General features: G+C 35.5%; 1 protein-coding gene across 3 annotated transcripts in view; it reads left to right on the top strand.

Annotated features, from left to right (window-relative positions):
* Positions 1–20,823, top strand: part of STIM2 (stromal interaction molecule 2) — a 162,411-nt gene that overhangs the window by 94,899 nt on the left and 46,689 nt on the right. For all 3 annotated transcript variants that reach the window (XM_059923229.1, XM_059923228.1, XM_059923230.1), the window contains one exon: positions 6,310–6,424. In XM_059923229.1, coding sequence (XP_059779212.1) covers positions 6,310–6,424 — 115 coding nt within the window. The remainder of the gene's footprint in view (positions 1–6,309; positions 6,425–20,823) is intronic.

Below are 20,823 nucleotides of genomic sequence, written 5' to 3'. Positions count from 1 at the left end.
AGGATGCTAAGGAGGTCATCATTGGATTTATTATTGCAGGTAAACTGGGGATTGACTAGTGGATTTTTGATGTTGGAAGCTCAGGGAATGGGATTAAGGGCTGAAATGGTACTATGGCAACACTGCAAGGAGTTACCGTGGTGGGAGGTGGAGCAGAAATGTAAGGTTATGCATGTATTAAAATGGAGAAACTATCCAAATCAGCCTGAAGTTTTCATTAGCATATAATTTAAATGTTTGAATTTAGGATCTGAAGAAAATTTTTTCAGATGTTAAATAATTATACTGTTTTTTTTTCATTCTTAACTTTCATGAAAACATATACCAGTTTGCCTGTGTTCTCTTGTGTTTTTGTCATCATCCATCTTAGATGATAAGATCAAAGTTATTAAAACAAGGAATGTCTTAGTATACTAGAAATAGCTCACACTTTTGAGTGTTTACTATGTACCGGGCACTGTTCTTTACACATCATATGAAATAAATTAATTTTCACAACCCTTTGACGTATGACTTTTATTACCATTTTGCTGATGAGAAAACAGGAGCACAGAGCATAAAGTAACGTACTAAGGTCAAATGACAGATAGTAGATTTGGGATATCTGTGTGGTCTGGAGACTGAGTCTGTGCTCTCAGTCACTGTGCTGTTTGTTTTAACAATTTTGGGATGAAGAGAGAAACATAGGCAGCTCATGCTTAATTAGCATGTTATCATTTCTGAGAGTTTGGGAATCAATGAATTTTTACAGAATATCCAGGTTAGGATGGTGGTGAAGAACTAAAATTTTAGAATTATTTAGAATTTACTTTCACTATTAGGTCTCCTAAATAGCTATATACAAAATAGAATAAATTGTTAACCCTCTCATTGCCTTCGCTTTTTCATTTTTCAAGGTTGAGATTAACAGTAGTTACCTTTCTTGTTATGCATTCTTTCCCCTCTGAAGCATTATGCTAAGCTATTTTAGTATTATTTTCAAGACAGGGAGACCCTGGAATTTTTTTCAAGGAACGCATCTGCTTTGACTGACTCACATATCAGACCTTGGATGATATGTGTTGTTTTGATGACAGGTGTCCTTGGGAAAGTCTCTGCTTACATTGTCAGTGAAAAGACTGTGGTTTTCCTCTCTGTCTCTGTGTTATGTATTTTGTTTCAGAATATATGAAATGGTACCTTAAGAGTATTGGACAATCTTTTCTTCATAAATGTCTAAATTCCCCAAAATATGTATTAAACCTACCAATATAGTTGGGGTGAAACTCATTTATTTAGGCTTTAAACTTCAGCAGTAATAACATTGATATATAAAAGCCAATTATTTTAGTTCGAAATATTTTTATTGTCTAATACTTCTGTGCACTATGAACGCATTTTTAATTTAATCTTTTTCATAACCATATGTAATGCGCAATTTTATTTTCCTCACTGTACAGAGAAGAAATATGAGGCTAGAGAGAACGTAAGTAGTGAAGTCAGATTTTGAATACAGTCTGTCGCTTCTGGAGTCTGAGTGCTTAACTGTGATGATAAATCACCTCTCCTGGGTTTTGAGGTCTTAAAATTGCATATTTAAAAATAAAAGAGGAAAGACAGATTTATCATTGTTACATCATGGAAATCAGGACAAGAATTGTATAGCCCAGGCCTCTGGAGTAACTGAGACTGGAAAGTCATTGGGAACCGAGGCAGTTCTGGTGCTGTATCTTTCTGTGTGCTCACTCCTATCTCTTTTATTATTTTCTCTCTCTGCATATTGGCTTCCTCCATTCTCCTCACCACCTGGCCCACCTTGACTGCTCATAAAATGGTACCTTCAACACAAGTGTCTTTACTACCTTAAAAATCCAGAACCTTGGCCAAGTGACCCAACTTTTCATGATCTGATTTGTAGTTTCTTGTGAGACAGAATTCTGTCATCCTGGTCAGGCTCTGGATTATTTTTTTCTGGGTCAAGTGTCTGTCCTTTGATCACATAGCTGTGGCGGGGGTGATAGGTTGAGGGAGGGGACACATTCAGGGATCTACACTAATGTTGGTAGGTAGTTCTCAGGGAAAGAGGTAGAGGCTGAATAGTGTCCCAAAATATGTCTATATTAATATGTATCAGATTTTATTAAGCAGTATCATAAAAATACACAATACAAATATCAATACAAATGCAATAAATAGCATAAAAATAAAACAAAAGTAAATACAACAACAATATGCACAAATACAAAATACAAATACACATATAAAATGCAGAATAATATATATGTTACAGGTACAAGGAGCTGAAATCAGTCTTTCAAAAGGTGACTTCCTGTAAGGTTGTGACCGTCAAGGAAAGACTGATGAACTGTTCTCAATTGAAGGAGACTAAAGGGACATGTGGACTAAATTTAACACATGGTCCTAGATTGAATCCTTTTGCTACAAAGAATATCTTTGGGGCAACTGCACATATGGAATGTGCTCTGTGGATTAAGTAGTAGGGAATATAGAGTATCAGTGTTAATTTCCTAATTTTTGTGGTCATACCATCACTATATAGGATGACATCATGTTTATAGGAAAACATGCTGAATTATTCAGTGATAATGGGACAACATGCCTGCAACTTATTCCCAAGTGATTCAGTTGGGGGTAAAAAAGCTTTTTGTTTATTCTGCAACCTTTGAAATATTTTCAAAATAAAAAGTATAGAAAAAAAAACATAACTTCTTGAAACTGGATATGTAATTTCTTTAATGGTACCAGAAGAATTTATATAAAAGAATCATTGGGGTAAATGTTTTTGAAAAGAATATTCAATAGTCATTTATTTATTGAGCATTCCTTTATTTGTATTGTCAGTGCAGACTTTCCTGCAGTAGGTTTGCATAATTGGATATGTTTACTAAGGAACTCTATATTGCTTGCTGTACGTTATTTGAAGATTTACTTCATAGGATTTCAGATTCTATTTTCAGATTTCTTAATTCACAGATTTTAATGAGTAAGAAGTATTTATAATTTTCGCATGCATTTTCAGTTATTGATGACTCTTTTTTAAATTTCTCTACTAGCCTCCCCCATTTCTAAAATCTGCAGTTTCCTGTGAAGTTTTAAAAAAGTGTGAACAGTCAGAATTGTCTGCTCCTTTGTAGGATATTGGGAAAATGGTTTAATGGAAGCTAATGGTTTGTATTGTATTTGGTTTAAGTATTTTCCAACTTAGTGTCAACATAAAGTAATTTTAATTATGGTGCCTTCTAGTCATATTTTATGATCAAAATGTTGAAGATATATTAGATGTAGAGTATACTTTTGTTACATGAATACACTTTTGTGTTATTTCGAGGGTCATATTTTAAAACAGAAGTATGTATTAATTTTTGAATGATAATTCCAGAGAAAACATAATTCAGTGTATTTATTGTTTACGCTCAACTTTCTTAGGAGTCAGACAGTTCTTTTACAGCAGATGTACTATAGATATCTTTATAAGCTTTTTTTATTGTCTTTTTTTATATCTTAATTATTTTATTTTGTTAAGCACATATTTTGATAGATATCGATACACTCATTCTAGGCTTTCTAGAGTAATTCAGTAGCTAGAATGCCACACCTAGTTTATATATGGTAATTAGCTTTATTTTCTGAAATATGTTGATCCTAAAGCCACAGAACTCTACTTCTGGGCTCTTTGTGTTCACGTGGTAAAAAGAATTTCCTAGGACATTGTTTTTTTAATGTGTCACATAAATGAAACAGTTGCCATTTGTTCCAACTGACTGGACCATTTCCAAGACAGGCTTCCTCTCTGCTCTGTCAATCATCATGTTTTTCATTCTAGAATTTCTCTCTAACTCTTGGATCTCTTCCAGGATAGGGGCAGTTTCTGAGCATATCATTGGCAGATATTTTCCAGGTATATCTACAGGACTCTAAAAATGTCAATCAGAAGAGGAAGAGGGATGGGCAGAAATAGGGAAATAGAAAATGGGAAATAGAAATAGACAGGAGGAGTGGAGGCAATGAGGCAGGTCCCTTTAAAAATAACTTTAAAAAAGGGCATTTAGGGGCTTCCCTGGTGGTGCAGTGGTTGAGAATCTGCCTGCCAGTGCAGGGGACACGGGTTCGAGCACTGGTCCAGGAAGATCCCACACGCTGCGGAGCAAGTAAGCCCGTGCGCCACAACTGCTGAGCCTGTGCTCTAGAGCCCGCGAGCAACAACTACTGAAGCCTGCGCGCCTAGAGCCAGTGCTTCACAACAAGAGAAGCCACCGCAGTGAGAAGCCTGTGCACTGGCAGCGAAGAGTAGACCCCGCTCACCGCAACTAGAGAAAGCCAGCACACAGCAACGAAGACCCAACACAGCCAAAAATAAATAAATGAATAAAAAAAAAAAGGGGGGCATTTAGGGAAAAAAAGAGTAAGGCATTGTTTAGAACAATATAATATACAAGTGCTAAAGGGGACCTTCTAGATTAGTGCTTTCCAGATTACCTCTATGGTGAAGAACCAGATATTTTGTTACCAGTTCATTATGGATAGGACCTACATGGCAAGTACATTTACCTCATGCTTGGGGTCAAATTCTTTGAAAGCATTGTCTAATTGCTAATTCTAAATTCTGAAATTTCTTCATTTCTGTGTATATTCTACACCAGTGTCAGTTTGCTGATTGACACTAGTCTGCTGACCACATGCTGAGTAGTGGTTTTTCCTAAAACTTTGTTTCTTCATTTGTACCCAAGGTTATTTCGCTTAGAAAAGTGAAATGATTTTCTCTATATTTCTCTACAGCTATTAAATTTTTCTTTTTTAGTTTCAGTAGAGAACAGCTCTACTCAAAAGTAAAATTTGGTCTTTTGTTTGAGGGTGATGTTCATTGTCAGTATATAAAAGTCAGAAAAATATGCCTCTAGGGTTTGGAGCTCTAAGAGATTTCTACTTTTTGCATTATGGATTTCTGAAATAAGCTTTTTTTTTTTTTTTTTTTAATAGGGAGCATTTTCTTTTTTCAAATTTTATTTACTTATTTTATTTATGGCTGTGTTGGGTCTTCATTTCTGTGCGAGGGCTTTCTCTAGTTGTGGGAAGTGGGGGCCACTCTTCATCGCGGTGCGCGGGCCTCTCACTATCGCGGCCTCTCTTGTTGCGGAGCACAGGCTCCAGACGTTCAGGCTCAGTAATTGTGGCTCACGGGCCCAGTTGCTCCGTGGCATGTGGGATCTTCCCAGACCAGGACTCGAACCCATGTGCCCTGCATTGGCAGGCAGATTCTCAACCACTGCGCCACCAGGGAAGCCCCTGAAATAAGCTTTTGTATGATCTTATAATTTTGGAATCAGAAAAAAAATTAATAAAGATACCGAGTAAAACAATACCAAAGCAAGAAAGATCAGAAATATTGAGGTAGAAAAAGCATAATAATTTATAAAAACTATTAGTTTTATATAATTAGAGTATTGGGTTGATATGGGGAAAGTGTCAAGAGTTAAGGCCTAAAAGATTGTCAGGGACAAGATTGGGAAATGGTATGTAATTCATAAAAAGTTTGCTTTTTATTTGCTAGACAGTGAAGGGCAGTTGGAGAATTTTATATAATGAAGCAATACAGAGTAGGTTGGTTTTTTAGCAAAGAAAATTTTTAGTGTTTTCTCTCTGTATATACTTTAAGATTAATAGAGGAGCTACTTCAGTTTTGTAAAATACTTTAGTTCTAAACACTGTAATTATGTCTTTCAACTATAAGTAATGACTTAAAAAGGTAGAAAACAGAAATACGATGCAGTAATTGAGGTTAGTATTCAGTGTGTTCTGCAATACCCCTGTCACTAAGTATTTGGTAAAAATTATAATATTGAGGCAGTACATTATGCTGTTGAGCGTAACCCAAACTGCTTGGGTTGGAATCTCAGCTCTGACATTCATTATTTTTTCAACCTTAGGCAAATTACTTAACCTCTTTGGGCCTTGGTTTTCTTATCTATAAAATGGTAATACATAATACTTTCCTTATAGAACTGTCATGAAGTTAAATGACTGTGTGTGTGTGCAGATATGACATATTTATTATATAATGTGCAATAGGACCTGATAAATAATGAGTTAAATAAGTACTTTTATTGCTGCTGCTGTTGTTATGATTAGAAGACATCTCATTAAATAAATTTTATAAACATTTAAGAATAATGTGAGTATAAAATACCAAAAATGCACCAGTTATGATCAGAAAATTACCAGCTGCTGTATTTCACATTTTACTTTTTTCTGTTTATAGAGAATAAAATAGTGAATTTAAGTATACTTAACTTAGTGTTTTCTCTTTTATAGTTTATCAGAGAAGATATGAAATATAAAGATGCTACTAATAAACACAGCCATCTGCACAGAGAAGACAAGCATATAACTGTTGAGGATTTATGGAAACGATGGAAAACATCAGAAGGTAGGACTGTTTTAGTGATCTGAATCCCTGAGGTGCTTTTCTGAGCTCACTAATTGCATATGATTTACAAACAAATCAAAATAACATTTCTATGAGGATATTTATATTTTAGTAAATAATTGTTCCATTTTTTATTTTGAAATATGATTTTAATTTTTCTTAGGATTTATTAAAGGTCAGCCTGTTTTCAGTTAATTTGATACCTTATACTAGAATAAATAAGGTAACGCATGTCTGAGAGCTTAAAGTTGTAGAGCATTGTTTCATCTGTTAAATGGCATTATTATAAAAGGTTTGTCAAATCAACATGTGGATCCCAAAGTTTAATTTTTTTTTTTTTTAATTTATTTTATTTATTTATTTTTGGCTGTGTTGGGTCTTCGTTGCTGCGCGTGGGCTTTTTCTAGTTGCGGCAAGCAGGGGCTACTCTTTGTTGTGGTGTGCGGGCTTCTCACTGCAGTGGTTTCTCTTGTTGTGCAGCACAGGCTCTAGACGCACGGGCTTCAGTAGTTGTGGCACGCGGGCTCAGTAGTTGTAGTGCACGGGCTTAGTTGCTCTGCGGCATGTGGGATCTTCCCAGACCAGGGCTCAAACCCGTGTCCTCTGCATTGGCAGGCGGATTCTTAACCATTGTGCCACCAAGGAGGCCCCAACCAAAGTTTTTTTTTTTAATTATGGAGAACAGTTCCTAAAGTCTTTAGAAGGCAAAGTCTGCTGATGATAAAGACTGCATGATACAGTTGTATAATTTATATTTTATTCCTTTTTCTACCCTTAAGTCCTCAAGCTGTCTTACGGATAGTAATTTTTTAGACAGAAAGTGTATGGCCTAAAACCTCAACTTGATCCCCAATTGTAGAAAGCTACATAAAAAAAAAAGTCTGTTAAGTTTTTTTTCTTTTTCTTTTTTTAGTAACAGTGTCAAACAAAATGTCTTTTTCCTAATGTTTCTATTCTTTTGTCAAAGTCAGGCAATTATATTGTAGCATATATTTTCCTCTGCCAGTTTGAATAGTGAAATGAAATTAAAAAGAATCTGGGACAGATTACCAAGTAGGAGTATGAAAAAATAACAAAGTTTACTAGACTGTCAGTGGTAACATTTGGAAATGAGAAAATACAGGAAACTATTCCATCAACTCAGTATTTTTATTAATATAGAAGAAGGTTTGCTTGGGAGGGGAGGGATAAATTGGGAGATTGGGTTTGACACATACACACTACTATGTATAAAATAGATAACTAATAAGGACCTACTGTATAGCACAGGGAACTCTACTCAGTACTCTGTAATGACCTATATGGGAAAAGAATCTAAAAAAGAGTGGATATATGTATATGTAAAACTGATTCACTTTGCTCTACACGTGAAACTAACACAACATTGTAAATCAACTATACTTCAATAAAAATTTAAAAAAAAAAAGGTGTTCTTATGTTTTTGTTTTCACTTTCTAAAAGAGGCATCTGATGAAATACTCTGGGAAGAAGAAAAAGAAAGAAGGAAAAATATACCACTGACTTTAATGAAAGATACATAGACTTAAAAAAAAACCTCTCCATTTCCCTTCCCCATATTATTTTAAAGTAATATGAACTTGGGTAGGAATAGGAATAAATGAGTATAAGTTTCATGGGGGAAAGTGCTAGAATGGTCAAAAACTCAGTAAGACTATTTATATGAGATATCTCAGCAATATGTAGATTATTAGTAAAGGACTTGGAGATCCAATGGAGTCTATTGCCACTAGTATATTTTATATTTGGAGTTTGTGGTAAGCTGAATGGAGCCCACAAAACTAACTCGTTTGAATGAAGGAAAAAAAAGATTTGACCACTTCTCACCACCTGTTGTGCTACCACCCTGGTTCAGCCCCCATCCCTTTCCTGGATAATTGTGGTAGCTGCCTGAGGGTCTCCTTCTGTATACTTGTGGTCTTTTGAAATTTGTTCTTCACTTAGCAGAGTAATCTATTTAAGATATAAATCAAATTTGCTCAATACCCTGTAATGGCTCAGAGTAAAAGTTAAAATCTTTACAAAGATCTGTAAGGCTCTACATCATCTGTCCTCTCCTGCACCCTCCTCTCTTCCGTTTTCTGTCTTTTCCATTTCTCTCACTCAGTGTGCTCTGCCCAGATGGACTCCTTGCTGCAGGAATGCAGATGTCCTCCTGGCTAACTCGTTACCTCTTTTTTGGCCTCTTCTCTCCTTGAGGCCTACCCTGACCACTCTATTTAAAATTGCAAATTGCAAACCACGTCCCCCCGACACCCTCTTTGTTGTTTGGCACCCTTCTTGATCCCTCTTACTTAGCTTCACACTTTCTTTTCCCCATGTCAGGAATCAGCTTCTAAGTTATAATATAATTGACTTATTTGTCATGTTTGTCTCCCTTCTGTCCCCTACCCCTGAAAATGTTAGCCTCAGAGAGCGGGGTGGGGGGTGTCTTTGTCTATTTTGTTTATTACTGTGTCCCAAATTCAAGGGGATTCTGTCCTTAAACCCCATTTTGATTTCCCACCCTAGTGAGTTTTGTGGGATCTTTTGTGATCTATGAGAATGTTTATTTGTTTTCAGCTTAAGGTCTTTTCAAGTTGAATAGCTTCTTAAATCTCTTTTTTCCTAGGCTTTCACCTTAATTTCCACCCCCTAAGATTTTACCATTATGGTGGTGAGAAGATTTCCCCCTAAGTCTTCAAAGAGTTGGCCTAAATTATCTGCTCTATGCTTCCTATTCTCCAAACCCCAGTCTCTCACATAACCTTCTTAGGGGATTAGGGCTTGGGAGGAAGTGTTTTAGGGCTCCTACTAAAACAGCTGCATGGGAGGGAAGAGAGAGGAGTTGAGTGAAATAAACCTCTGCTAGAAGCGTTATGGTAACCTGATTGATTTTCTCAGTGTTATTTTTCTCAATTGATTTTACCATGTCATACTCTTTTTATTTATTACAGGCTTCATGTAAAAAGGCAGAGCATTGTTGTTAGATCAGTGGTTTTTAAATCATAGCCTGACAAGCCCCAGGTTTCCTGGAGGTATTTCAGGGACAGGGCATGCTAAATCTGTAGAGTTCTGCTTTTATCTGGTATATTCTGTTTCTGTTTAAGATTTCTCTTGGGAAACAAAAAGTAATTCTTCTGAAAAGGTTTGGAAATTGTTGATAAAGAGATTAGAATACAATAATATGTAATTTAAGGTTGTTTAGTTGAATATGAATATAGGTACATACACACACATATGCACACACATGCATACACACACAAACATACAGTCATACTTTGCCTGTCATTGTTGTGTCTTCAGTGCCTGGAGCAGTGCCTTATTTACTTTGATTTTCAGTAAAGATTTGTCTAATGAATTGAATGAATGAGTGTATAGTGCCCCATGAGCATTGGATTCTCAGTAATTCAGTTCATACTTTGAGTACAGGCATTTCTGCCATAATGAAATATATGCATTCCTGGAAAACTTATGCTTTGCACAATTATGAACTTAAAAATTAGAATTTATGGGAAAAATCGGGGTTGGAGCAGACTACTGAAAACCTATGCAACGTTGTAATCAGAGCACTAACAGTACTAATAAAAATACAGGTAAAAAAGACGTGTTAAATTCCTAATCAGTAAATACTATAGTAGATATAGGACTTTACCTTAAAAAATAATTAAAGATAACTTATTAAAAGGAGGTATTAGGTAGGGTTGAAGTTGCTAAATTATGAAGACAAGGGCAATGTGCACAAAGATGAGAACTGAGCAACAAGCATTTCTGAGAGCCTGTGGCCAGATTGAGCTAAAAGGAAGAAGGAATGGTGAGCAGACATCGTGTTCATAGCTTTGTTTTTCTGGTGTTCTTCATACTTTGTATCCATTTGCTGTTACTTGGTGGTGTAAAATGATCACGTGTGAAATGATGTGACTTTTACATTATATTAACATGATTCCTTTTTACCAGTTACATGTAAGCTAATTCATGTTACAGTAGCAATGAAGCATAATTGGTTGTATGTATTATGTGCTAAGCAGGCATTGGATCCTGGGTACTAAAGATGAGTTAAATGCGTCTCTGGGCTATAAGGAGTAAGTAGCTGAGTGGGAAAAACAGAGTAAACAAATAATTACAACATGTGGTGAAATGTATAATACTAGAAGTAAGTGTAAGATATGAGGTAGCTCACTGGAAGGACTAATGAACTCTCTGATAGGATTATACACAGAAGATGGTATTTGCGGTAGGCTGTGAGGGTTGACCAGGAGTTCTGGAAGGGGATAAGGAGATAGACCATAAATGGTAGCCCCCGTATAGCTCCTCCTTCAGTTACCTGAAAATTTGCTAGAAATGGAAGTGGAGGTAGCATACTAAAGGAGGCGTGTGGGCTTTCAAGATGTACAAATTTAAATCCTGGCCCTTCTGTTTATGAACATTAAGACATTTGGCACATTTAAAAATTCACTTGTAAAATGCAATTCTTATGTGATTTAAATGAGTAATGTAGTAAAAGTGCCTGGCATAATTCCTGGCAACACCTGATAGGCACTAAGTAAGTGTTGACTTACTTACCTTTGTAATAATGCTGAACGAACTAAAATGTTCAGCTCTATTTAAAGTTTTGTAAGGTTTTTGATTCAGTCTCTTAATACTCATCAATAAAATGAATAGATATATTAGACTACATACTCACCATTGTAGTGTGCAATTCTCTGGTTTGTAAAATGTACCTGAGATCTTTATGGAATATTGTCAGTGGGGAAAAAGTAAAGTTGTGTTCCTCAGAAATTGATACTGATCTCATATAGAAAAATTTCAGCATGACCTGAATGTACTTTTTGTGTGTGTGTAGAGAATGCTTGGTTAGTTTGCACATGGCAAAAGTCTAATACAAATGAAAGCTATTTAAAAAACTAGTATTAGATTTCAGACAGATTTTGATAAACTGGATCAGTTGTTAAAATTAATGAATGAGCAGTTAAATAGTAGCCAGCTACCTAATGAAGGAAAATATAGATAGAAAATTATTGGTTATGTATAAGATCTAGGGACCATAGTAGATAAAAAAACTGATTAAGTAATGTACTGTTTTTAAAAATGATAGCTCATTGGGTTAAATAGTTATTTTAACATGTGACACTCATGAGGTAATCTTTCCATCCTGTTCAGCACGGGTCTTATCTTACCTAAGGTCATTGTGTAATTTTGGGCTTTACAGATTGAATAGACATCTGGAAAATTTGCTGAAGGTTTATTATTATTATTATTGTTTTTTGATTAGAAATTTAAAGGAACTGAAATTGTCTGAGAGAATGAAAGATGTTGGCCTTTAATGATGGATGTTTTGAAGTGTATATAAAGCCTAGCTAGAGATAAATGACCAAGAGTGTTTTCTTTCTGTTTAGGAAAGCAAAAGTGTAAATGTTACATAAAGGAAATATAAAGGAAAAGAATTCCTGACTATGGGTGTTAAATTTCTAAAAGTAAGGAGGATTATAACTATTTCCTTTGTATAGATCCTTGATATTCATAAGGATTTTCTTCTGGGTGTGAAAGTATAAATGGATCTCTAAATGTTGATAAAATCTACCAGCTTTTTCATGTGTATGCTGTTGGTTACAATGAGACTGGAATGAAAAAAAATGTAAAAGGATCAGTGCACATTGTTTGACATCAGCAGAGTAACTCAAAATGTAGACCTTATAGATAATAAGGTAGCCATTATCTTTGTGGCGTCCATCAACACAATATTGTATGTTGTGTACAGTAGTAGGCATAGCAGTCACTATGGTGACTGATACTCACTTGTACAAGTAAGTATAAGATAAGGCCTTGTTTTTCCAGGAGTTTACGATATTGTTACGTGTGCACAGATGAAGTGTTAAATAACAGTACAGGAACGTTTGATTAAATACTAGGTCAATGGTTCTATTGGTGGGAGTTTAAGAGAATGAATAGATTTATTATGAGGAAGTCTTCATTAGGGAGATGACTCTTCAGCAAGATTTTGAAAGAGAGAAAATTTTCTTAGAAGTGAGAGAGAGGGATATACATACAGGTTAGCACATTAAAATGAGTAAATGAATAGGTGTAATTCCACACTTTAGTCCTAAATCCCTCAAATCAGCACAGTTTACAAGTCAGAAATGTAATTTTTTAGTATACGAGATAAGAATAAATCATTGTTTTAATATTTGTCTTTTGCTATTAACATGTAGTGCTTAACCTTTCTGTGTCTTGGTTTTGTCATCTGTTAGGGGTAAAGGTTGTCTACTACATCAGAGTGTTGAGGATGAAATGAATTTGTACATGTAAAGTGCTTAGACTAGTGCCTACTACATAGCAAGCGCTCAGTGACTATCCGTTGTTACTATTTTTGTAAGGCAAGTATGAAGGTGGCACATGGGGGGGGGATGTTGGAGACTAATATTTCTGAGTTGGGGAATAGTAGAAAATAGGGTTAGACAGGGAGACGAGACTAGTGAGCTTTGATGTTTAAGTCTGATGAACTGCTTTAAGAATGACAAGTAAGATTCCACTGATACACCAGTGCTTACCAAACAATAGTGATTGCCTGGAGGACTGTATTAAGGATGCTTGATCTGTGCCTGGTCTCAGTAGCAAAGAAGGATATTACTGTAGAAATTACTGATTGGCAATATTTACTGTGTATGTGGCAGGTGGTGTAGTGTATTTTAACATTTTTATCATCCTTGTACTAAATATTAGGAGCTATTACAGCTTCTTGTTTTAGAAAGTCATATAATATGGAAGAGTTATAGGATGATGAATTCACTATAGGCAGGAAAATCAGCTCTGAGTTTAATGTAATGTGGATTTGAGTGGGAAGAATGAAGATACACAGATACTGAAGATACACAGCTGAAGAATATGTTTTCTGTCCTCCACCTGCCTGTCGTCCATTACTGGAGAAAGTTCTGTTGACAAGTAATTAATGGATGTGATACTATCTGTAATCAAGATAGGTAGTAGGCACTGTGGGTTAATAGAAAAAGAAGTATGTTAGTCTGCCTGCAGAAGTCAAGTAAGGCCAGAGGAGTTAGTTGCGTATAAAGGGACATTTACTTTTTTCATCTTTTGTCACCCTTCCCTGGGAAGGACTCTACTGGATTTATAGCTTTCAGGATACTTGTAATTAATATAGCACATTTTAAAAACACAAGGCACTTAGTATGCTTCAAATGCTTATGCTGTTTTATTAGCCCAGATGTTTAACACTTTTCAACTTTTATACAATACTTTTAGTTCTAGGAGAAGCAGTTGTTAGCCATCTATAGAGGTACTGGGTTTTCATTGTCCACAGAAAGTGGTTTATACAAGGGAAGCCTGTCCTTGAGGTAGAGTCTGGTTTCAGAATGACAGATGTCATTATTTGCACCACTAACAAAAGTCTTTTTTGTCAAAGTTTCTTTTATGTAGAGAGTAGGTGACACGAACGTATTGTTCATTTATTCTATCAACCAACGTTTAAGTGTGTTAACATGGGTTTTTTTCTATAAGAGTAGCATAAATATTACTTGATCAGTTGGCAAATTGATCATTTTGCAAACACTGCTTTATATTAATCAGGATTGATTTTTGGACTTTGTATAAAGTGTGTTTTTATTCCTTTATAATCAAATAGCTTTCTTTTTATTATATAATTATCCAAATGAATTCAGAGCACTCACAATAAATTGGTAATCTTTCTTAATCTTATTCTATGTTAGTATTTCGGTCTCTCTGTACCCTTAATTTCAGATCTCTTCATCAGGACTGTTTTGGTTTTTATTAGTTTAGTTGTCTTCTTTTCTCTTTCTCTTTCTCTTTTATTGTTGGCACTCTTCCTCTTTTACTTCAGGATACTTGACTTTTGGAGACTTAGGGTCATTGCATGTACTGATTTGCTGGGATTAATTATGACTTTTTAATCTATAGAAGATATTTGACTTTGAGATAGCTCTGTCTTCCTTTGTAGTTCTTTCTTGGTTTTGTTCTGAAATAGAGACCACCTCTCAGAATAGGATGCAGAGACCGACTGCCTGTTACATCTCTCTGTACTTTGGGCTTTAGAAAACTTGACAATTTCTATTCTGTGTGGACACATGAATTAGATACATTGTGAGCCTCCATTTTTTCTCAAATAACAAAAACCCAACTTTTATATATGCATCATATGATGATGCTTTTCTTATAATTTAAGGAAGTACTATTCTAAAATTGTTTGTGAATTTGCCTTATGGTTTTCTATATACCTGAATTATTCTACATTTCTCCTCTGCTGTGTTCACAGACTCAAGCGATACCTCAAGTTTGGAGTACAGTAACAGAACCTTCTGCAGAAGGTAAAAATGAGGGCTGTCCACTTTTCACTGTGATGGACTATCTAGAAAACAATAGGCTTTCTTGAAAATCTTACTGTTCTTTCCTCCCTTACCCCACCAACTGGGAACCAGTTCCACATGGATGTGTGTTAAATTTTGCTTTACTAATCCTTGGCTTGGCAAGGGGGTGGGTAGGAGGACTCTGGTTCAAGTTCTGGTTGTTAAAATATATGTTATTGCGGGAGATTCACTATATCAAATTCTGCTTTAGGTGGAACAAATATTTTGTTCCTGCTCTTTTGGATGAAGAACTTGTTCGTTGGTAATAATATTTTCCTCTTCAAAGATGGTCAGTTTTACAAAAATCTTTTCTCAAACAAATTTTATGCTTACTTGGGTCTTTTTTTCAATTCCCCTGAATATTACTTAGCAATTTAGAAGCAACTGTAATAGAAATAATGCAAATTACAATGAAAATAAAGATTTCACAGATACTAGATAACCATTTCGATTTGAATATGACTTATTTCTAAAAATTCATTTCTATAATTCTGAAACATAATGTATACACATAATCTGTTATATTACATATATAAATATGTCTCAGAGGGAATGTATGATTAAAACATAGGATAAATCACATAGTGTTTATATTATGTCTTAAAAATCTTTTCACTCTGTGGATGGTTATGTATTCAGATAGGGTACAAAGTACAAATAATGTTTATTGTCTAACTTTCTCATCTGGTTAAGGTGCTCTTAAATAAGAGGTCCTTAATAAGCATTCCTCTAACATTTGGCCAGTCTTCTGTTTCTCTTTCTCTTTGCATCAGTGTGAGTTCTTCCGAGGTGTTGAAAATGGTGGACATTTAGATACTTTTGATTCAAAGTGTTTAAAATCAGCTGCTTACTTAAGTTATTAGTTTAATACTAAGAGTCTAGATCAGTCTAACAAAATGAAACAGCAAATGTCAGTTGCATTGAAGGAAATTAAGTTTTTATTTCCATCATCAGTTTTCTTTCCTTACCAGGTAATAGCTAAAAAAAAAAAAAAAGAAGTATAAAACAGGTGTTTATCACTAGGAGCTTATGGCTGCTTAAAGGCTATGTTCTAAAACAGAAATAACGATATGGAGTTGTGATTCGCTCACATATAAAGGTAACATAGTTAGAGTTATATGAATTAAGAGTTCACTAAGAGAAGGAAAAGGAAAGAGAATAGCCCCTTGGGAATACTGCTAATAAGACAAAAGCAAAGGATTAACTAATGAAATAAATAATGGCCATCAGAGACATGGGAGGTGAATCAGGAAGGTGCACTTTCTTGAAAGTCTATAGAGGAGAGTTTTCAGGAAGTGACGGATGGTTGTATAGTTGAGGGCATAGTCCACCATATTGCAAAGTATCTGCTGAGAGCCCTCATGAAGAATCTTTTTTTAGTTCTCTGTAATAAGAATAGTTGTATTCCTGAGGGGATGATTTGTGCTTACCTTGTGAACCCTGTGACTGATTTTATTTCCTTCTTTGTCTACTTTTTGTAGCTTTTATTAAGGACCTCATTTATATTTTGTGCATGCTTTTAGTTTGGTTTTATTTCTCTGGCCCATTGACATCCTTCATGTTTTATTCTCTTTATATTATATGAATCTTTGTCATTATGAATCTAAGTCATTTCTTCTCTCTCTCTGTCTCTCTCACTGGGGGATAGAGAGAGGAGAGATGAAAAGTGGCCAGTAGCGCTAAATAGAGAAATACAGTGTGTTGGAAAAAAGCCATTAGATATGACAAGAAGAAAATCATTAACCTACAGGATATCACTTTAAACATTGGTATGGGGAATTGACTCACATATACACACGGAATAAATCTTAAAAAAGATTTAAGTGGAAGCAACCCAAATGTCCATCAACAGATACATGGATAAACAAAATGTGGTATACAATGGAGTATTATTCAGTCTTAAAAAGTAAGGAAATTCTGACATATGTTAGAACATGGATGAACCTTGAAGACATTATGCTAAGTGAAATAAGTCAGTCACAAAAAGGCAAATACAGTATGATTCTGCTTATATGAGATACCTAGAGTAGTCAAAATCATAGAGACAGTAGAATAGTGGTTGCCGGGGGCTAGGGGGAGGGGAATGGGGAATTATTGGTTAATTGGTACAGAGTTTCCATTTTGCAAGATGAAGAGAGTTGTAGAGTTGGTTGGTGGTGATGGTTGCACAACAATATGAATACTTAATACCATTGAACTATACACTTAAAAATGGTTAAGATGGTAAATTTTATGTTATGTGTATTTTGCCATAATAAAAAATGATTTAAGAGAATGAGTAGATAGGAAGTAGATATATGGGTAACCCCCTATTTAAGGGGTAGGCAAGAAAATGGAGGAAATTGAATGGTAGTTACAAATAGGTAGTATGATCAAGTAAAGGGTTTTCTTAAGAACTGGTAGATCTGATTATGCTTAAAGAAAAAGGGAAGTACTCTACTGACATTTTAAAAAATTGAACATTTAAAAAAAATTTCATTTCAGCAAGGATTTTGTTCAAAAATACTACCACTGTGTATAAGAGTTGGAAGTTGGGATTACACCTTATTACATCTTAATGTAATAAATGTCAGTATTTATTTTCTTTATGGATAATTATGTTGGTTTATGGATTGAAAAGATATTGTTAGGTTAATAAAAAATGAATTTAAGCTAAGACAGGCAAGAAACTAGTTGACAGAATAATTCTTCATTGCTAGATGGCACTATCGCTAGCCATTTTCAAATCCTTCGCAGAATTTACTTCCGGTGAAGAATTTGAGTGACAGTTCTTTTAAAACAATGCCTTGAACTTTTTGGAAGGGGATAGAGGTGGGCTAGGAAAAAGGGAAATGGGAGGGTGAGTGATTAGAGAGGGGAGGCCCAAGAAATTCTTTACCCTTTACATATGCTTATTTGTTTGTTTGGTTTCTGAATTATATATTGTAAGAATATAGAATTCTAACATCCTTATTTTCCATGTTTTGACCAGTACCAAATATTTTGTGGCAGAATTTTAATGATAGTGCTACAGCTCTACTACAATGAATAATAATAGGTTTCTGTGTGCTAGCTGCATACCCACTGATCCAGAGCCTGTGACCTTAGCAAAGGTAAGCATATCCCAGATTGCAGTGTGAGATAGTTGAAGATTGATCTGCTTTGGTAGTTGTTTAAATTTCTGTCATCTGTTTTTAATGAGCATGCTCAATTGCATGAATCTGACCATGACTTTAGACTGCATTCTTTTAGATGTGTTATTGGAAGCTTTTGAAAAAGGGAAGGTTAAGTTTTAAGTTAGTGGATATATGTTTTAGGACTGTGTCTAGATTCTTTGAGTGTTTTTCAGGAATGCCCCAAAAGTAATCACTCTAGTTTCTAATGGAACCTGCACTATATTAAGTACTGGAGGCTGAATTTATCACAAAACTAAACGCTTAATAAATTACTGTGCATAAGTGATTGTTCAACATGCTTTGTTGATTGGCTTGAAATTACAGTATACTATGTCTTCTTTTTTTTTTTTTTTTTTTTTTACTACAGAGCTTTATTTTAAAGTTTGAGCAGTTTATATGTCTTAATAAGTCTTTTTTTAGTGGCAGACGATAAAGAGAGAGACTCAAATTACTTCAAGTAATGGGAAATTTGTTGTAAGGATACTCTGTCATCAATGATTTCATTAATTGCAAGTGACTCACTGGCATTATTCTGGGTTTTGGGGATAGAGCATTGAGCAAAATAGATATCCTACCTTCATGAAGTTAGCACTCTTTTAGGAAGACAGATAATGAACAAGTTTGCATGTGTGTGTGTGTGTGGAGATATATACACACTCACAGGACTGCTGGAACAGATTAGTGATATGATACAAGTAAAGCAGGGTAATACATGGTCGGTGACTAGGTAGGGTGGGGGCTATTTAAGTAACGTAGTCAAGGAGAAACTTCCTAAAGAGGTGATATTTGATTATAGACCTGAGTGATGAGAGAGAGTGAGTCACAGGAAGGTCTGGATGAAGTATATTCCAGGTTTAGAGATCAGCCAGGCTAAGACTCTGTGGCTGGAATGACCTCAAAGTATTTAGGGGACTGTAGAAGGCTGGTGTAGCTAGATGGTCATAAGGAATGGGGAGAGTGGTAGGCGACAAGTAAGATCACTGGGATAAACAGGGGCCAGATCTCGTAAGGCCTTGAAGGGCCTAATAAAGAGTGTGGGATTTATTTTAAGTATAATGTCAGTATACTTACTGAAAGTCTAGCTCCATTTAGGAGTTTCGAGCTAAGTAATGATGTGTGTTCTATCTTTTGAAAAGATTATGTAGTTACTGCGTGGATATTAGACTCTGGAGAAGAGAGGCAGGAGTAGAAGTAAAAGGCCTGTTGAGGGTCTTGCGGTGAGCTGGTAGAGGGAGGTAGCAGAGAGGTCTGATTTGAGATATAGTTTGAAGGAATAGCTGGCAGGATTTGCTGTTGGATTGGATTTAGGAAGTTGATGGGGGTGGGGACAGGAATTAAGGACGGTCCCTAGGTTTTATGTATCTGTGGTATTAAAATTTCTTGGAGATGGAGGCAATTAGGGGAAAAAGAAGTTGAAACAGGCTCAGTTGGGCCTGATCAATAATGGGAAAAAAAAAAAAAAAACTTTGAGAAACATGGAGATCACGATGCAAAGAAGTGAAGGACTGAATGCTGAGAGGAGAAGGATCCTGGAAAGAAGAAAGAAGACGTGACCAGTGAGGTATGAGGGGAACTGGGAGAATCTAGAGTGCTGAAGTATATGAAGGAAATATTTTAAGAAAGAAGGCATAGTCAGTGTCAGATGCTCCAGAAGTTTGAGTAAGATCATGACAGAGACCCGCCATTGGATCGGCAAAGTAGAGGCTGAGGTTGCTGCTGGTGATCTCGACAAAGCAGTTGCACTGTAGTGGTGGAAGTGAACGTCGGATCGGAGTGGATAAAAGAGGAAGTGCAGACAGTAAATATTGTTGACTTTCAAAAGGAGGAGAAGAGAAGTGGGGCTGTGATACCTGAAGATAAATATGATATGAAGGCAGTTTTTTTTTATTTTTTAAAAGGTGGAAATATATAAAAGTGTGTTTATTAATGGAATGACCCAGTTGAGAAAAAATTGATGTAGGAGAAAATCAATCTATATTAATTAAAAACTATATTTAACTTAAGGAAAGTGTAGGTATGTAGTCAGGGGCTTAATCCGCCCTGGTTATCTGCATTTCTCTGTGTCTTTCTGGATTTTGCTTTTATTTTCTCCTACTGCATTTCCTAGAGGCTAAACTCTGTGGCTGTGGGCAGCTGTAAACTTACCTTTTCCCAGGATCTTGACTAAAGAGAAAGGAGTCTTTCCTGCCTGCTTTAGTTCGAAAAAGTTCAGGAAGTAACTGGCTTAGGTCATGTGGCGATGTCCTCTGATTACTTCCTTTTCTGACCCCCTTTCCCTGGTGATCATGAGTCTTGTCTCAGAAGATGACAGAGAGAAAAGGGGTACCTAGTTGACAAACAGCTGTTAACAGATTGATGAGCAAGAGAAACTAGACTTTGGCAAGAGTAGGTAGAAGAAAGGCTTAAAAGGTTATTCTGGATCCAGAAGTAGGTGTGTGGGGTCTGGCAGCATGGGTCACAAGATGTAAAATATAGTCACTCCTTCAGAAAATCTGATATGTTCTTGACATTTTCAGGCCAAAATTTTTGGACTATAAATGGATTTTCTCATATACCTCTTTTTTTCCCCACTCTGAATTTTATGATGAGTATATTATTTCCCAAATATAGATGCTTTATTAAATCCCATTTTGGTATTTTAATTAAATGAGCTAATACAACTCTCATCGCTGGACACTATATCAGTAAATTTTGCTCTACTTCTACCCTTTCCAAAATCTTCCTCGCTGTTACAAATTTTCACCTCTGCACAGCTCTTTTTACTTTGACAAAGTGAAACCCTGACTGTGTTCACCTAGATCACCAGACATGTGTATACTGTGCAAGAGGAAACATAGGTGTTTTTAAAAGCATCATTGGAGGATCAAAGAAG

Source organism: Balaenoptera ricei, chromosome 5, assembly GCF_028023285.1.
Source record: "Balaenoptera ricei isolate mBalRic1 chromosome 5, mBalRic1.hap2, whole genome shotgun sequence".
NCBI classification, from domain to species: Eukaryota; Metazoa; Chordata; class Mammalia; order Artiodactyla; family Balaenopteridae; genus Balaenoptera; species Balaenoptera ricei.
Note: the sequence above shows the minus strand (reverse complement) of the source record. Positions and strands in the feature narration are given on the sequence as shown.